The 18,919-nt window shown below is 36.5% G+C and overlaps 1 protein-coding gene and 1 long non-coding RNA gene across 8 annotated transcripts; both read right to left on the bottom strand.

Annotated features, from left to right (window-relative positions):
- Positions 1-713: 713 nt before the first annotated feature.
- On the bottom strand, positions 714-17,842 carry LOC140976286 (lysine-specific demethylase JMJ27-like). Of its 7 annotated transcripts, none has more exons than XR_012175184.1 (14): positions 16,756-17,841; positions 16,544-16,659; positions 16,079-16,178; positions 15,862-16,003; positions 15,354-15,417; positions 14,461-15,274; positions 13,426-13,755; positions 12,561-13,265; positions 11,987-12,059; positions 11,804-11,889; positions 2,195-2,317; positions 1,712-1,787; positions 1,429-1,544; positions 714-989 (listed from the first exon to the last, which is right to left on the bottom strand). XR_012175184.1 is itself a non-coding variant. In XM_073440322.1 (13 exons), exons 1-13 carry the CDS (start codon positions 17,602-17,604, stop codon positions 964-966), a joined length of 3,498 nt encoding a protein of 1,165 aa, XP_073296423.1. In that variant the 5' UTR covers positions 17,605-17,842; the 3' UTR covers positions 714-963. The 7 variants fall into 7 exon arrangements, 4 of the variants coding, with proteins under 4 accessions (XP_073296423.1, XP_073296420.1, XP_073296422.1 ...); XR_012175183.1 differs by having other exon boundaries at positions 1,465-1,544; XR_012175185.1 differs by having other exon boundaries at positions 1,465-1,544; positions 2,195-2,314.
- Positions 4,152-5,852, bottom strand: LOC140976287 (uncharacterized). The gene is made up of 2 exons (XR_012175186.1): positions 5,720-5,852; positions 4,152-5,484 (listed from the first exon to the last, which is right to left on the bottom strand). It is a non-coding gene; the product is annotated as an uncharacterized lncRNA (long non-coding RNA).
- Positions 17,843-18,919: the final 1,077 nt, after the last annotated feature.

Below are 18,919 nucleotides of genomic sequence, written 5' to 3'. Positions count from 1 at the left end.
ATATTACATATATAAACAATAAATAAATAACAGTAAAATAAATATTATTACTTTTGTTACCTTTTTCTTCTGTTCGGAGCTTGGAAAAATATGGAGGACTTTTAGAGCTTCGTGCTGATAACGTGTTGTGAAAAAGTAAAAATTTACGGTATAAAAGTAAAAATCTCAAACTCTCAAAATTATCACACTACACACTTTATAATATTTTTCTCTCAACTCAATTGTGATTTTCTTCACAAATGAGAGATCTATTTATAGAAAATTTTTACAAATAATCCAAAAATAAAATACATCATTACCTACATCATCACACACTAATTTTCAATATTCAACACCTAATTTTACCTAATTTTCAACATTCAACATTCACATTTTCAACACAAATATTTAACACATTTTTAAATAATTTTTCAACATAAATATGATATTTTGGTAAATTAATTTTCTAAGTCATGATCAACCATTCAAAATTAACTACTACGGATTTTGATATCCAAAGTGTGTACGCCGGAATACCATTAATTATGTAAATTTTATTTATTACTATTGATAATACAAATTTAATTTCATTAATATATGATTTCTTTCACCTATAAATAGTTCAATCCTTAAGACAGTAACTTATCGTGAAATATTTCACCTACGACCATATTGATACAAATAGCAGAGTTCAAGGAGTCGCGACCAAAGTTGAAAAGTTGAGCAAGCCAAGATAAGAATAAATTTGAGGATTATTGCACTAAACCCACACTCGTAATCTTGTAACATGGTACACATAAATAATGAAATGAAGGATAACTAGTCTCTGACAATATAAATTGACATGTCCAGCAGTTTATCAGTAATGCAACTAAACAACAATAACACACCCCAACTGAAGTCTGTCTACCTACGCAAACGGAGTAAACAGATAGCGTCTGGTAATTCGTGTTAAACAATAATGATGTTCCTTTGCTTGAACCATCAAGAAGGTGGCATCCCATTGACACCTGCAGAAACACAGTACAACAAAAAAGAAGAGGTTGGATCCCAAGACGAGCTGTAAACACGGTCATTTTATCATTGGGACAAAATATGGGGGCATATGCATTGGCCAATTGGGTATTTTTGTACAGCAGATTAATATTTTTTAGGAAGTTCCTGAATCCGGCATTTGCTTTCAACCTCCAGATAGAAATGGCTTAACAACTATAACCATCTTAACAATCCATTCCCTATACCACTACCACTACATCGAGTTGTCACATCACAGCACATAGAAAATACAAGGAACCAGAGTCAAATCTAGGAAATACGACACAACATAATCCTGAAAACCTCAAATACCAAAATATTCGCCGGTACAGTTAGGAAGTTCAATAAAACATAATCGGTACCTTATATTTGATTCTCAGTAGGAAAAGGAAGAGAATAAAAAAACATGGAGACCTTTCATAAACTGTCAAGAGGATGGAATAGAATCACCATTTTTTTATTGTGTTGTCAACCCATCCTTGCTTAGCAAATGTTTCAAACCACAGTAATAAGGATTCAACATGATTGAGCTGACAGATTCAAGGGGTACAAGATTCAGAAATGAAAAAAAGAATATAGTCACTTACAATTTTATCTGAAAATAAGGTACACATATTGCACTTACAATCTTATCTGAAAATAAATACCTGTATGGGTAAGAGACGGATCAAAATAACTTTACATGGGAAAAACCTACCTGTTATACTTGAACTTGAAAGTGCTTCCAAATCCTTAACAGCTTGTCCAATTGCGTGAAGAGCAATTTTCTTCACCTTTACAAACAAAAAAGAAAAATCAAATTTCAGGTCCATATCATTAATTTTCTTTTTCTCTCAATTGAGACTTTTAATTGCTTCGTTTGAAACACCCCTTCCGTTGCACCAGCAAGTCTAAGCATCATATTAGTAAAAAATGTGTTCCAACTGAGATCTTCACATGCAACCCCTTGAATGAGCGTAAAGTGGCTATAGTTGCTGGAATTTGAGCACCAAACAAACCAATTGACTTTTATGGTCATAAAAGAGTGTACGATATGACCATACACAAGTGACATGGATGCAAATCTAGAAGATATGAAATAAATATAAATGAACCATAGATGGTGCCACGATGTTTCTTCTCCGAAGCACAAAAACAAGTATGGCTCAAGATCCCAAACACATGCCCATAAAAATTGTACCTCTAACTTGTCTTCCTTAGCAATGTGATTCCGGGGAAGAATGCGGAATTCCTCGGTCAACCGAACACATTCTTGGACATTTTCTGGCGAGACAAAGTCAACTGCAACCTTTATGCATGACTGCTAACAGAAGGAAACAGTTTTAGCCAAAAGGAAAATAATAAAGAAGTAACTCCAGTTTTCATGAGCTACAGATCTCATGAAAATTTGCATCCAACTGTAAACTAGCTATTGACAGTTGTAAATCCATTAAAAAAACAAAAAGCCAAAACAAATACCTTACGAGATAGTCAATGTTTCAGTTTGCAATACAATATACATGTTTCCTTGGTTTCCATGGATCACAAACTATATAAATAACTAGGAGAATTTTGAATATTATTGACATCCATAATTATTGTTCTTCCATACTTATTAAAGGCCAAAGTGCATCAAGATGCAAAGATGAAAGGGCCTAGGACACGGCACATCCTACCATGTGAGTCTCGAACTGAATCCTGAAAGTTTAGCTAATGGAGGCTAAATATGAAAAATGATAGAAAAAGTATGAACCTTGGAACCTGAGAATAAATATGTTACATATTAAAGTATCAAATCATGGGAGGTGTAAGAGGAAATTCTTGTAAGAAAAACTTAGTTGAGGACAAAACATTAATCTGTTTTGCCTTCTTATACTCTCGGTCATATCCACATAACCTTTACATTATTACATGCATCAGTTTGCCTCAGCCGACTATGTCCCACAACACAATCAACCCTCTTATTATTAATTGCATATATTTAACTCAAACAATTCAACATTTCTTATATTACAACACGTTTATGTTTATAATTATGGGAAGGCATTGGTATTATAATTGCACGATTAAATAAATGAATGTTATCTGAATATATTATTTAATAACAAAAGTATTATGAAAGTAAATGAAAATTGGTCTGAACCATTGTTCAACACAAACCCCTGACAAATCCTTGAGTTTTTATTCAAATTCCAATCAATTTGTATGTGATTTTACAACAGAATAATTTAACTAGATGCTTTTAATCGCACAATCGTTATACAATTACCTTATCATAATTATAATTGTTATCTATAATTCGAGATATATCAAATTAGCATCTAAGTGTTGAACAGGTGATGCAATTAATAATGCAATGGATAAAGTGATCTAACTAATGATGCAAGTGGAACCTATATAGAATTCATATAGTTGAAGAGATAAATTGATGTGATTGGCAATATGAAGGAGAAGTGAACACAAACTATAGTTCAATGGGGTAAATCGAATCAACATTATAAAGGTCAAATTGCAAATGCATTTGCGAAAAGGAATAAATTTATTTTCAGAAAAGCCCTACTTGTGGCAAAATAAATAATTTCAGTCAAAAGTGTAAGTTGACAGAGAAGAAATAATGGATATGTTTTTATTATTTCTCCACCCTTGCTCGATACATTACACGTTAATTTAAAGCAAAAGAAAAAAAAATAAAGTAAAGGAAAGGAAAGTGAATAAAATCACATATGCAATGGGATTAAAATCAACTACTCTATCAATCCCTTGTGTTGAAAATCTAATCTTATCTCATTAGTTTGGTTGGATAGAAACTTATCTTTCTTTATTTATATTTTAGTATTTTAAATTCTTAGGATTAGGTTGTTTTATCTTCTAAGCTTGTTATATATTCTTTGTTAAACACTCATTTTTATTCAGTGGAATGAAACATTTGTTTCCCATTCTCCTTCCTTTCAAGCTACATGGTATCAGTTAGCGCAGGTTTTACATGACCAAATACGGCATGGCAGCCCAGCCCAAACTCCATAACCCAACCCTGCGGCTTCCGAGTTTCCTTCTGTTCTGATCACCTGTCACAAATTGAATGGTAGAAACTTTCTCCAATGGTCACAATCTGTGGTGATGTTTATCTGTGGCGAAGGGAAGGATGAATTTCTCTTTGGCGCCTCGTCCTGTCCAGCAGCAGACGACCCAAAGTTTCGGGCCTGGAATTCAGAAAACTACACGGTCATGTCGTGGCTGATTAACTCAATGACGACAGAGATCGGCAAGAACTTCTCTCTATGGCAGTGCTAAATAAATCCGGGATGCTGCCCGCGACACCTATTCCTCCAAAGACAGCACCTCCAAATTATTTGCCATCTAATGCAGCCTGCAAGAACTGCGTCAATGGGAGTTCTTTATTACAGAGTATTTCAATTCCCTTACCCGCCTATGACAGCAACTGGGTCACTTCGAAGTTTATGAGTGAAAGTATAAAGTTGATGGCGGTCGTTTTCGTGAAATTGTTGATAAGAAGCGCATCTACAAGTTCTTATCGGGCCTCACTCCTCACTTGATGATGTACGCAGCCGGATTCTGGGATCCAAGCCGTTTCCAAGCCTTCGAGGTGTCTTTTCCAACGTGCGTCATGAGGAGAGTAGCAGGAAGATCATGTTGGGCCGTCAGCACCGTCTTCCTCTGTTGATGCGTCCGCGTTGGCTGCCCAACATGACATATCCCATCACAGCGACGATTCTGGAGGTGTGTGTCATTCACAGCCACAGCCACAGCCCACCACTGGGCAATTCAAATAAGGTCGCATGTGGTGTCTTAAATGCTGCTGGCCAACACATACACTGGAAACATGTTGGAAGATACATGGGAAACCTGCTGATTGGAAGCCAGCGCGTGACAGACATGCCAATACCGCAGTTTCCGAGACTCCACTTTCCGAGCAACAACCAGTCACGAAAGATCAGCTCGAGGCACTTCACAATTTGTTTGGCCAGCAAACTCACACCTGCTCAATCACTTATTGGCACCAGTAATGTAGCCCAGTCAAGTATTTTCTCATTTTCGATTCCATACCATGCTTTTTCATCATCTTGGACCAAATGACTGGGAGCTTCAGCTTGTTTAATTTTTTTCTGACTTGTCATGCTCCCAATACCATGCGTATGCAAATGGGACACTTTCTCAAGTTACTTGTTCTGTTCAATAGAATAAGGATCTTTGTCTTCATTCGGTCTTATTTGTGCCAGCCCTTGTAATCTACTGTCAGTCTATAAACTCATGATCTCGTCTGCACGACTAAGTTCTCTGTTGATTCTTGTGTTTTCCAGGATTTCGCATCGGGAAAGACGATTGGCAGTGTCAATCTTCCTGCGAGCTTGTACGTTCTCAAGATGGATGCTTCCTTGGCCGAGACTCCTGTCCCACCATCCGTGTCTCACTCCGTTTCTGCCTTGACTTCAAATGATGTTAGGGATGTTTTATTGTGGCATTATCGTTTAGCTCAACCGAACCCATTATATCTAAAGATGTTTCCTTTTCTTTTTTAATAATAAAAGTTCTCTTTCTTTTCAATGTCATTTTTGTCAGTTGTCTAAACATACTCTTTGCATCTTTCACACCAAACCACTATATACCTTAATGCCTCTCTCTTATACACATCGATATTTGGGGGACCTCTAACGTACCCAATCTGGGTGCACTCGTTGGTTTATCTTATTCGTCAATGATCACACACATGTGTCTTGGGTCTTCATCATGAAAAATAAAAAAACTGCTCAGAATTTCAAGCATTTCCATAGCATAGTTCAAACACAATTTTCTACCAATATCCAGGTGTTATGCACTCGTAGAGCTCGTGATTATTCAATTCTATTTTGGGGGGTTACCTGCAGACATGGCATAATTCACCAAACCTCGTGTGTTGACACACTAACAACAAAATGGGGTCTCTGAGCGAAAAAATGGGCACCTTCTTGAGGTCGCTCATTCATCAATGTTTACCACAAACGTTCCCCGATACCACTGAGGTGATGCCATCCTATCAGCCACTTATCTTATAAATAGGATGCCTTCCGGGTACTGACTTTTAAAACTCGTATCCAAACCTTCCTAGAGTCTTACCTTTATTCTCGTTTCATTCATAAAGACATTCTTCTTAAGGTGTTTGATTGTTCGTCTTCTGTTCATATTCACTCCCATAACCGTGGGAAACTTAAACCACATGTTGTCAAGTGTATCTTACTCGGTTATTCTCCTAACCCGAAAGGCTGCTAGTGTTATTCCCCGTCACCAAAAATTGCTACATCTCAATGAGTGTCACCTTCTTTGAATATGAGCCATTCTACCCCAATTCCTCGGTTCAGGGGGAGTCTTCCACCATTGAACCGCAAAGTTGGGAATCCACACTACCATCCATCTTTATATAGAACCACCTACACTGGATACTACCCCATCACATCCACCTCATTCCCTAGGAGACTAAACCTCAATGAGCCAATTCATACCTATTCTCAAAGGAACCATCCTCATCAAGAGAATATACAAGTACATGCACAAACTCAAGTTCATGAACTCTCTGCTGCAAAATTCAGGTACAAACTCACAAGACTTAAATTGGTTCTGATTCACCTGTCATTAACAGTATAGATATCGATGACAAACCCATTGTATGGTGAAAAGGAGTCCAAACATGTGCACGGCATCCTATAAATAACTTTGTCTCACTTGAGCATTTTTCACCTACGTATCATGCCTTTCTTTCCCATCTTGATCAGGACAACATTCATCCCACTATTGACGAGGCCTAAATGATCCAGACCGGAACGTTGTTGCCTTCGAACAAATAAAGGAACTTGAAAAGAATTATACATGGAACATCACTAATCTCCCATCTTGGAAGAAACCTGTTGGATGAAAATCGATATTCACAGTAAAGTATAAATCTGATGGAAGCATAGAATGACCAAATGTGAGACTTGTAGCCAAGAAATACACAAATTCATTCAACATTGACTACCAAGAAACTTTCTCTCCTGTTGGATACTAAACACTGATCGAGTTCTCCTATCAGTTGCAGATAACTCGGACATGCCATTATATCAACTTGATGCTAAGAATGCAATTCTTAACGGTAATCTTGAGGAAGAAGCTTACATGAAAATTCGATCCGGCTTTGAATCAACACTGACAATGAATAGAGTGTGCCAACTTCGAAAGTCTCTTTGTGGGCTTAAACAATCACCTAGAGCTTGGTTACCAATTCACAAAGTATTAAAGAAAGACGGTTACACCTGATGTCAATCCGACCACAACTTATTTGTGAAGCACTCCGGAGAAAGTAAAATTGCAATCCTCGTTGTTTATGTGGATGACATTGTACTTACAAGTAACCATGCTGAAGAAATAGCTCATGTGAAACTTCTCCTCGCAAGATAATTTCAGATGAAAAACCTTGAGCATCTAATAAATTTTCTGTGAATGGAATACACATTTTTATCTCTGATGACCAAAAGTTACCAAATTACTCATTCTCTCACAATGTTGATTATTTTATTTTCTTGGCACACCAGATCACCTTAATCTCATTTTGCATCTCTAAAATACTACCCATCACGATTATTATAAGTAACATTACAACACACACATTACATGAGTATAATATATTACATATAATTATTAGTGTTAATTATGTATAATATATTTTTATTTTTCAAATAAATGGTTTAATTAATGATTTTTTACAGAATAAAGAGTTTTAATTATTTGATTTAGAGATGATTATCATGATTTTTTACATCTAAATTTATTAATAAATAAATTAAAAAGTTAGCAATTCTATCTGTAGAAGTTAATCGAGGAAAAGGTGGAAAAAATTAGTTAGAGATGTTAGAAATTATACACGGAATAAAATTTACACAACAAAAATTATGTTAGGGCAAAGGTGGAAAAAAAATTTGGTGTGATAAACCATATCAAAAGCGGTTACTCTAATACCCTCAAGTATTATAATCAATGTTGTAAATGGCGGGAGCCGGTGGTGGGGCGATCGGTGACCGCTTAGGCGGTGCTTAGGCGGTTGAATTTTTTTAAGTAATTTTTTATAGATGATCGTGTATAATCATGCAATATAATCACAAATAGTCATCGTTTTTTTTATGTAAGATGTGTAATTAAATAATGTTTAAACATAAAGAAAGTTCTTACACTATAATATCATCTAGATAATGTGCAAATAAATATATAAATGAAAACTAACAAGATAATTAATAAAAATTCAACATCATATTAATGCTATTATGCTAACAAAGTAATATAATTACTTTTACCAAAAAACTAAGTTTAAATTTCAAAGTTTCAATCATTAGAACAAGTACTAGACTAAACATAACTAATCTTCCAAATCATCTACATAACTAATCTTCCAAATCATCTACATACGTATTTAAATCTTCGTCAAGTTCTCTAATGGGGATGTTCCTTGCACTCCTCCTCGGTTGTAGCACTTCATCCGCTTCCGAGGCCTCCGCTACCATTCTCCAAGTAAGTCTTGAGCCCAGCTCGACCTCATCTTCATCACCACCATCAACAAGTCAACCTTGAGCTTCACTAGCTTGAGAGGATAGAAGCAAATCTCCACCCATTTCTCTTTTACTCTTCTTCTTCATAAGACTGGCATTGAATTTGGTGTATACAAAATCATTCAATCTTGATGTCTCAAGCCTATTCCTCTTCTTAGTATGTATCTAAAATTTTAAACCGTTGTTATTAATAAAAAGAAATGATAGATAACATAATTTATGAATTAATTCTCAATATTTACCCCTTCAAATTGACTCCAATTCCTTTCACACCCCGATGAGCTACTTGTCAAAGAGAGAAATTTCATTGCCATTTTTTGTAAATTTGGAGTGTCACCACCATAATTGGACCACCATCCAACTTAAAAAAGCAAAGAGGAAAAAAAATAATTAAACCAAAGATGGGTAAAAAAATACATGTACTAACATGAATAAAAATAAAAGAAAAAAGATTTACCCGAGTCAAAGTCATGATACACATTCACCTTTTCATATGCCGCGACCACCATTTTTCTTCCAAAGTTTCCAGATTTACTCATACTTCAACAATTCATCATTAGCAATGGTATATTGTATGTCCCCGTCAGTGGGAAAAATTATCTCGACACAATTCAAAAACTCATTCACAACATTGGTGTCATTTGATATGCTTGAATCTTTGAAGTAAAAAAACGGATTCAATAAGTAAGCGGCATCATGCAAAGGACTATCAAGTCTACCCTTAAGACTTTTCGTTAATAATCTTCAAAATAGGGATGGCATTTTCCTCTTTTTTGAAAGACCTTTTAATGTCTTCTTTGGCTTGTTTAAGAGCACCCAATAAAAAGGCCATTGAGGGTTTCTTGCCACCGTCAACAAGACGTAAAACTTTCACTAAATGGGTGAAAACATTCAAAGCCAAGTAAACATCATTCCAAAAATATATACTTGTTACTGTCGCCTCCGCCACTTTCCCCTTCCCACTACTCCTTAACTTTGTTTTGCTTCACTCATCGGATGTAAAAATGAGTCTCAATTGTCTTTCTTGTCTTTGAGACTTTCCAAAGTCAAAAATAAAGTAGCAAATCTAGTCACCTCGAGCCTCGCAATATCATTCTTCTTGGTATATTTCCTCATAATAGCCAAAGTTCTATGATGTGCATAGATGAATATGGTCAAGCCTTTGCTTTCTCAAGCATTTCGCTAAACTTGATTATTTTCCAATTGCTTCAAGCATGAGATTGATTGTATGAGTCGCACAAGAGGTCTAAAAAATTTGATGTTGTGTAAGCTTCAATAAATCCGTCGCCGCCATATTGTTTGTGACATTGTCCGTCACTGCTTGAACAACATGTTGCGGGCCAATTTCAATGATATATTTTTCAACAAACTCAAATATATAAACCCCGGTGTGTGCCTCCATGGATTTTTCAAGAGAACCAAGGAATGAAGTGCCTAGCTTGCAATTAACTTTGATTGTCAATTGAATGAAAAAGAATTCCCGTTTCGTATATACATCTAGCAATATACTCATGCACATCATTTGTAAACTTTAACTTCAGGGCATCATTTATGTTTTGTTGTCTTGCCTTTGTTGGATCGATTGCGGATGTCCACTTATCAATAGGCCCGAGGTTCTTTGGCTTCTTTTTGAAGTATCTCCCACCACTTGACAATCATCATCCTCTCCATCATCACCTATGTTTACCTCTGCCCTTTCTTCTTTAAGTTCTTCCAACCTTTCTCGCTTTTTATTCTTGCTATTTTCAAGATAGTCTTTCACTCTTTTTTTGTCCTCGTCGGATGCTTTAGGACATGCTTCAACTTGTCATAAAATACCCGCAATATGATGTTTCATCTTATAAACTCCTCCTTTAATAAGCCTCTTACACAACTTGCATATGATCCAATCACTTTTCTCTTTATTATACAACGCCTCATATTCCCAAACAATATCATTAGACTTTGACTTAAACTCCAACTCCGGTTGTTTATCATTTTCCTTCATTAATCTACAACAACAAATCAATAATAATAGGAAAAGAAAAACAAATTTGATTTTTGAAATCACAAAATCTGAAATATTATAAAAAAAATATGTTAAATAATAAATATACAATGTCTAACCTCAAGCTTCTTGCTGGCAGCGGCAGGCAACGAAGGCAGACAGTTTGTGTGGTGGGCTTAGTGGTTGATAGTGAGAAAAAGTGATAACTAAAAGTTAAAAAAAGAAACTGGGATGTGATTTAAATAACTAAGGTTTTGAGTTTTAAAATTAGTTGACTTTGACTAAGTTTTTAAAATTTGTTGACTAGAACTTAAAAATGTTGACTGCCTCACCTGGCCCACCAGTCTGCTCACCGCCTCCACTCACCTCGAGCGCCTGCCCACCGTTGTATAACTTGGGCCGCCTAAAACAGCTGCCTCATGCGTAGGCGGCGTGGTCGAGGGCTGCCTACCTCCTAGGCATAGCCTCGACCCATTTAGAATACTGATTATAATATAATAATAATACCAGTGTTCTAAAAGGCGCGAAAAAACGGCGATTAAGCGTGAAGTGTGAGGAAAAAGCTTTGCTTTGGGTAAAAGCGTGAAAAAAATGCTCAATCAAAAGGTTGACCATATTAAGCGTGAAAAAAACGAAAAAGTATGAAAAAGTGCAATTTTTTTAGATAAATTACAATTTATTTTTTATAAAATTTAAATTATACATTTTATTTTAAATAATAGATATTTAATAACATAAATTTTTTAAACAAAATAAAAACTTTAAATGCACCAAAATAAATTGTCTAAACTCATTGATAAAAAATTTACTTTACATAATTTGTGATTTTGAGACTTAAAGTGTTTGATAACTGTAAATGTATGCATATATTCTTAAAATTTGTATGTTTATTTAATATTTAATTTATTAATTATTTGATATATTTAAAATTATAATAAAAATTAAAAACGTTTTTTCAACCTTATTCTCATACTAAGTTCACTCAAGTTTATAAAGTTTTAAGCTTGTTCGTGACGCTTCGTCACGTTTCGCGTTTTTTAGAACTTTGATAATAATAATAATAATAATAATAATAATATTATACATAAGTCATCCATCCAACAGTTGGTCTATGGAGTAAAGAATTATAAAATCAGTATAGATACACATATACATATGGATAGCCCGTGTAACTATGGCAAACTATAGTTAAATAAACATAACATCAAAACTTCATGCAATCAAAACATAAAAAGACTTCTACAAACTAATCTACCTTTAAATTTCTGACTTGATGCGGGCAGCCAGCAGGAATGAAAACTGCATCACCTAATTTCTGAATAAATGTCCACGGTTCGATTCCTAAACAAAAATAAGAAACGAAAGGCCAAAAATCAACACAAAACAAATTATTTAGATTGATCGCAGATATTAGATACATTAAGGTGAGAAGATTGACCATATTCTTCCTTGAGTTTCCTTTTATGCTCCCTAGTCAAGTAAACAGTTTGATCGTGAATAGGATGGACAATCTACATCAAATGAGATCACAAAATAAGAATAAACAGTCACATGCAGAAGCCAACTGTTGTAATAAGACTTTCCTGATATCCAGAGAAAGAGCAGAACCATAAGTTAACAATGACAATCAAATAAAAACATGTGAACAAAATTCCTTTCAAGAATACATAAGGATGCAGACCACAGAGCAAATCAGACTCAACTACTAGCACATTTGAGCTGTGCTTCTAAGTCATAAGGTTGCCAAGACCCATGCTCATTGCACTGAATGAAGAAAGACGGGTTTATTGGTACTTTACACATATTGAGAAGGGAATGCTACAATAAAATTAAGATAATACAACGATATCATAATTTGAATGGATGTGCGCTATCTATGAGTCAATTTCCCTACAAAATCCAGCCTAGCTGATCATAATCTGGTTAATGTCTCTTCCTTTTTAACACCTAAAATGCAAACAGAAGATACATCATGAACCTTTAAACTGCTTAGTTTTTCATATTAACATTACCTGTGGCAAGGGATTGCCATAGATGTGTCTGAACTCCTTGTAGTGCTTCCTCACATATTCCTCCAATTTTGGGACATCTTGCCTCCTAAAAATATCCCAGAGAGCACCACCGTCAACGTCTTCAATATTTTCCAACATGTTTCTTGAAATCGGCATTTTGTAATTTGCACATTCTTCCTCTTGGGATTTTTCCACTATTTCAGAAGCTTCCAACAATTTCTCACGACCATCATTAATTATTATGTCACTCGAGCTCACCATTTCTACTTCAACACAAGATTTTCCACCAGATTCATAGGTGGAATTGTTGGTCTCAGTTATATAATTTTGGCTATCTGAGTTTTCACCTTCATTCCTTCCTATGTTAAGCCCCATTCCCTCCTCTATATCACTGACTTTCTGATCCAACATTTGAGCTTCAATGCTGGCTTTTTCATCAGGTCTTTCATTTAGTCTGTTTCCTTTTGCAAGATTAGGAGCTCTAAATTCATTGATATTATTCCTTTCAAAGGCTGGTAAGAAAGTCTTTTCATTCAACCTAGACAATCCGTTTTCATTGACTCGCTGACTTTGTAGCATTTCAGTTGATTCCTGATTATTTCCATACAATTCATGTTCATCCTGAGCAGCATGCTTCTTTTGCAGCTTTTTTATAGTCGAAATATTCTCGATGGTAACTGACTCAGAATGGGTCAATACATTCACCTAGCGGACAAAAAAAGGTAAATGACTGCCACATAACACAAAGTCAGAGTGATAAAAAAAACCCAGAGTATCAGGCAAAACGGAGTTAATGGCGCCCTATCATAACCAACATAAAAAAGGTAGCGGCAAGATAACGCGAAGTTAGAAGGGGAGAGCTTACTGCATCAGACATATCACAGTGTAATTTTGTTACAGAATCTCCCCGAAGCAATTCCTGAGAAAATCCATAAGCAATGTATGTTTTCGGCCCCATATCAGGTTTAAGAGAGTTCTCGGGCAGTTTAACAGCAAGGTTTAAGTAACCACAACTAGGATGTGTATATTCTTTGAAAGGCAAGCAGCTGAGAAACTCAGCACCATGACGAGGTAACCGTTCGTCAAACAAGTTAGATGGAGGCCAGTCTTTCAACTTAAGAAACTGAGGCCAACCACGAGGGTCAGCCCGACCATTTGAATATCCTTGGAAAAATTGGATGATATCTATGTCAACCTGCGCATCAATGACAACTAATAATTTATCCATCATTCACACCTCTAAGCACCAGGATAAAGGCATGAAAAAATCTAAGAAGTAGGCAAGTTGGAAGCAAAAAACCTAGATGGTCCAAAATCTGAATTAGCATACAGCAAAGCCATTTTATAAAATTTTTAAGCCTATAATGTCAAAATTCCACACTATTTCATAGTTTCAGCAAAGGAGAATTAGGTAAATGACCTTACTCAAATTTGAATTTAAAATAATAACCTCCATTACTTAGAATAGTGTTGTGCAATAGGTTGTATTATGTGTTTGTAGGAGGTCATTCTTTTAGATAAATGCGGAGGGGAGGCCGTAAACTTAAAGGACTCACATGCATAAAACTATTATCATAAACAATCCAAGATATAGTAAAAATTCACAGTCTGCATTTATTCCAAAAGGGAACGGGGTGCACTAAACAAACTAGTAGAGCTTGAAATCGGGCACTGCATGAAACAATCATCAAGGAAATCAGACAAGGTTCATTAATGGGATCAAATGAGAAATGGCTTACATAAGAGCTCATAAATCAATCAGCTACTCCAATTGAGGGTACTTTCCTAAAAAATATATACATAAAATCTAGAATTTTAACAATCTTAAATCTTGTTCCAGTACGTAAGACTTCAGATTACAGTTGCTTGAAGAAACAAAAATGAAGAACAAGTAACTGACCTCACACCAATCTAAGCAATTTATAGCAGACACGTCAAGTAGAGGTTTGTGTTTATTGCCAGATTTCTGACGAAAGGCACGCCACATAACCATGGGTTCCCAGCTCAAACCAGATGTACTTTCAAGGACATCGCTAATGATTACTGGCTCTCCCTTGAACCAATGAGATTGAAAGTGCTTCAAATCAGTATAATGAAGGTCTTTTGCCGATGGGTTATATAAGAAATTGTCCTCTAAGTTTCCTCGAGAAGAGACCCTGCGTGATTTATCCATGTCAAAATTTTCACCAACAAATTTTGAATATGAACACTCCTGCCCAAAATTTTCAGGCACTTTCTCAAGATCATGTTTTCGGTATATTTCTTCCACTTTCAGTAGCAACTCGGAGACCCAGTTATCTGGAAAAATGCATTCGAATTCTAAAATCCCTTCACCACAGCCACCAGCACTTGGTGGCGGGCATGGGATGGCACCTGCTTCCGTAGATCTCCATTCATACTTGAACTTGGCAGCATCCCCAGCAATAGAGTTAACTACTTCGCTACATGTGTCATTGTTATTCGAAATCGCATTATGTAACTCAAAAGGATCTCTGGTATCAACATTTACTCCATCACAAGGTTCATGGTAAGTTCGAGTAGCATCATCACCGTGCAAATATGCAAGCCCGCGATTCACATATCGCATTATCACTTCCTCGTCACCTCCTTGAAGGAAACCATCCCGAAGCTCTCGACAACATGTAAGGCAGAGATCATAGAAACATTGTGGGCAGCTTCGGTGAAAGTCAACAATGGAAGTCTGGCAATTATTGCTGCATAGATTCATAGCCAAAATAAGTCTAACATGTAACTACGGATGAAGGAAAGAAGAAGAGTTCCACCAATATCTACCAGTATATTCTCTCATTCGCCTGGCAATTTGATTTCTTTGGTTTTATTTCTGAGACCGGTAACCCTGCTCAAACAAGCTTCAATAGTCAAAGAATTTCCAAATTGGAAGTTGAAATTAACATGAAATTTAAATCGTTGAGGCACAGAATTCGACATTGCGGATGAGAATTTAATATACTTTTAGTAAAACAAATAGGTGCATCCATAATTCCACAAAAATCTAAAGCACTCCATGATTTAAGTCTGGACAAATGTGTTCCCCACTGCATAAGAGTGACTTCTTGACTAAAACGCTTTTTCAAACAACAAATTACCAAAACCCCTTTTGCAGTTCTCAAGCAATCTTTCAACATTAAGAGTAATAGAAAACCCCATATTTTTCAATCATATGACACTAACTTGTTTTATTACCATACGAGAAACTCCGACACTAACCTGGAGATTAGAAGAGTTTCAGCCAAAAAATACACACTGAATTCATTTTACTCCCAGGATCATAAAAAAATACCTTTTATCTTAGCCTCCATTTCCCTCTCACACATTTGCTCTGCATGGAATTGTTTCAAGAAAGGCAGAAGGATTCGCAAAATGTACATAGAATACTGCAACTTCTCTTCATTACTGAACTCCAGTATCAAATTATTTGATTTCTATTAAAAAAAAATCAGCATTCAGATAAATGAGGAGGAAGAGGAGAAGAAGAAAAAAAAGGAGCAATAACCAACCGCAGTTGGCCCATCCAACCGCAGACAACTCTTGCAATTGCAGTTGTTGCGACAAACAGGACAAGCTTCAACAAAAGCCTCTTCTGACAACCGCGGATACCTGAGAACATGCCAGATTGATACAATGCCAGTCCACGGGTTGAAGAGAACAGGAAAAAATTATGAGAAAGTATCAAGTTATTTGTGGCTAGATATGCATGCTAAGATTCAGAGCATAACAAACAAATAGGGAAAAATGATGTATGGCTTGAACAGATTGTACTCCAACTCTTTCAGGTTAGTACTTATACTATTCTTCTTTGAATGCATGCCTCTGTCAAAGAAAGTTCTTGTTCAGCAAATGGAACTGTTTAAAAAATATATATGCTATGCGCACCATACATATTCCACGGCACATAATATAATCTGTAAGATACTATTACAGTGAAGTGCCAAAACAAGCTTACCCAGCAAGACTGTACATACCATCTAGTTATGCAAAGAACGCAGTATCTCCTTTTTTCACATCTGGTGCATCGTACAACTCTCCCTTTATCATTCCTCTTGCACTGGTGACACGTGTTACGCTCTATCTCCTTACCCTGAAAATGGAAAACCGAAAAAAATTAGCCAAATGACATGGAAGAAACCGCAAATTGCTAAGAATTCAAAAAGGAACAACAAAACAATATGTTTACATCTTCACTAAGCTCCTTCCCACCCTTGCAGTTGACTTCATTTTCCGGTCTAACCTTCTTCGCTCTTTTCTCCTCGCCTTCCTCCTCTTCACCAGCTCTCAACGCCTTTGTGCAGTTTCCTCGAATCTGGCTACTGTCGTTTTTTTCTTCTGCCACAGTCTCACCATCATTCTCCTCATTTTTTACTCTCGTCCTCTTTGACGGACCACCCCTTCTCGGCTTTTCCTCAATTCCCTGGTGCGCCACAGTCTCATTATCAATCTGTTCATTATTGACTCCCTCTCTCTTGGACAGATGACTGCTTCCCGGTGTCTCCTCATTTACATGTTGTGCCACATTCTCAAAACCATTCTCCTCATTCTTCACTACCTTAACCTTTGGCGGTCGCCCCCTTTTCCGTTTCTCCTGTTGTGTCGCAATCTCGTTATCAATCTCCTCGTTTCTAACACCCTTCATATTCCTCTGACGACCCCTCCCCGGCTTCTCGTCAAATTCCCAGTCGTACACATCCTCACTCGATTTCTCGATTTTCTCTTTCGCCAGCTGACTACACTTCCTTGAAGATTCCCTCTTACTAAGAACACCATATTTCACCGCATTTTCGTCCATATCAATAACCCCATTTGCCTTTCCCTCTTCTTTCCTCTTCCTACCCCTCCTTTTCCCTCCACTTCCAACTGTTCCAAAAACTCCATCAACCTCCAGTTCTTCTTGCTCCCCAAGTTTTCCTTTTTCCTTCTCATCCTCTTCTTCCTCCCTCACATCTTCCAACCCCTTAGTCACGCTCTCCATATTCTCTTCCGCCTCAAGTTTTCCCTCTTCCACTACTGCTGGAAAATTCAAATCCATGATCTCACTTGCCAAGAAACCTATATTCTTCGTTCAAAACCCTCCTCACTATCTTTTCTTTTGCCGTTAATTAGACAGCCTCGAGAGGTTTAATAGCACGCAGATTCCTGGGTTGCGAAATTCTGAGAATTCCTCGTCGTACGGCGACTTTGGGATTCTCAAATCGCAGATGGTCTTGCCCTGCAACTGAAATTGGGCCACGTTTCTTTTGAACTTGGCAATGGGAATTAAACAGTAATGTTTTCTTTTGTTTTTTTTCTTTAGAATAACAAACTCGGTACTTAGAAAACCGTAAAAGGCGAAATGTAATGTATGTAAACATTCCGAAATGCAAATAAATTTTTACAAAAACTTATGTGAGACGGTCTCATAGGTCGTATTTTGTGAGACAGATCTTTTATTTGTGTATATCGATTGGGTTGACCCGTCTCACAAATTAGGATCCGTGAGACGTCCACTCAATAATTTTTATTTTTTTTGGATCAAGGACTCAAATCCAATATAGCATTTTACAACTACATTATCACATATTTAATTGAACACTTGTATAAACAATTAAATAAAAACGTAAATTTGGATCGAGTTCGGGTTGAATTTTTTTATATTTAGGTCGAATTTTTATAATTTAGGTCTAGTTTTTCATATTTGAGTTGAGTTTTCATCATTTAGTCAAGTTTTTGACATACTTTATTGACACTAAAGGCAATGTCAGGTCTGGTGATTGTCAAATATTGAAGAGCACCAACTGTGCTACGATACAATGTTGGATCCTCAAACACATCCCCATCTTGTGAACCTATATAGTCCATCATGTAAAGTTCCTTGGAGAAGAACCGTCTGTGTTGCTAGGTCCTTCACAAGACAAAAACGTGGATGAAATTCAAAAAAGACACAATTATCACGGGCAAACTTGCTAACACTGAGAAGATTTTTGGTAATATAAGGAACACGAAGTAGATTTTTCAGTAGAAAAAGATGTGAAGAAAAAGGTGGTCGAAATTTAGAGTGTCCAATATGTGAGATCGACAAACCTGCACCATTCCCCATTTGGACTTTACCATTACCAGAATACTCTGTCCCAAGGGTGAGATTTCCAAGCTCGTTTGTAACATGATGCGAGGCACCCGAATCAGGGTACCACCAATCTTCAGTTGCTGACTCAGAGGAGGCAGTGGCAAGAGCAGCTGCTGGTAAATTTGACAGAGGAGACCTGTTGAGGTTTTGTGATGGCTGTCGAGATTTTGGAACAAAATCTTTTTCAAAACGGTAGTAGCATATTTCAGCAACATGCCCTGGTATTCCACAAATTTGACAT

The sequence above is a fragment of the Primulina huaijiensis genome, chromosome 5 (genome assembly GCF_012295235.1).
Source record: "Primulina huaijiensis isolate GDHJ02 chromosome 5, ASM1229523v2, whole genome shotgun sequence".
In the NCBI taxonomy this organism is placed as follows: Eukaryota; Viridiplantae; Streptophyta; class Magnoliopsida; order Lamiales; family Gesneriaceae; genus Primulina; species Primulina huaijiensis.
This window is presented reverse-complemented; position numbering and strand designations above follow the sequence as displayed.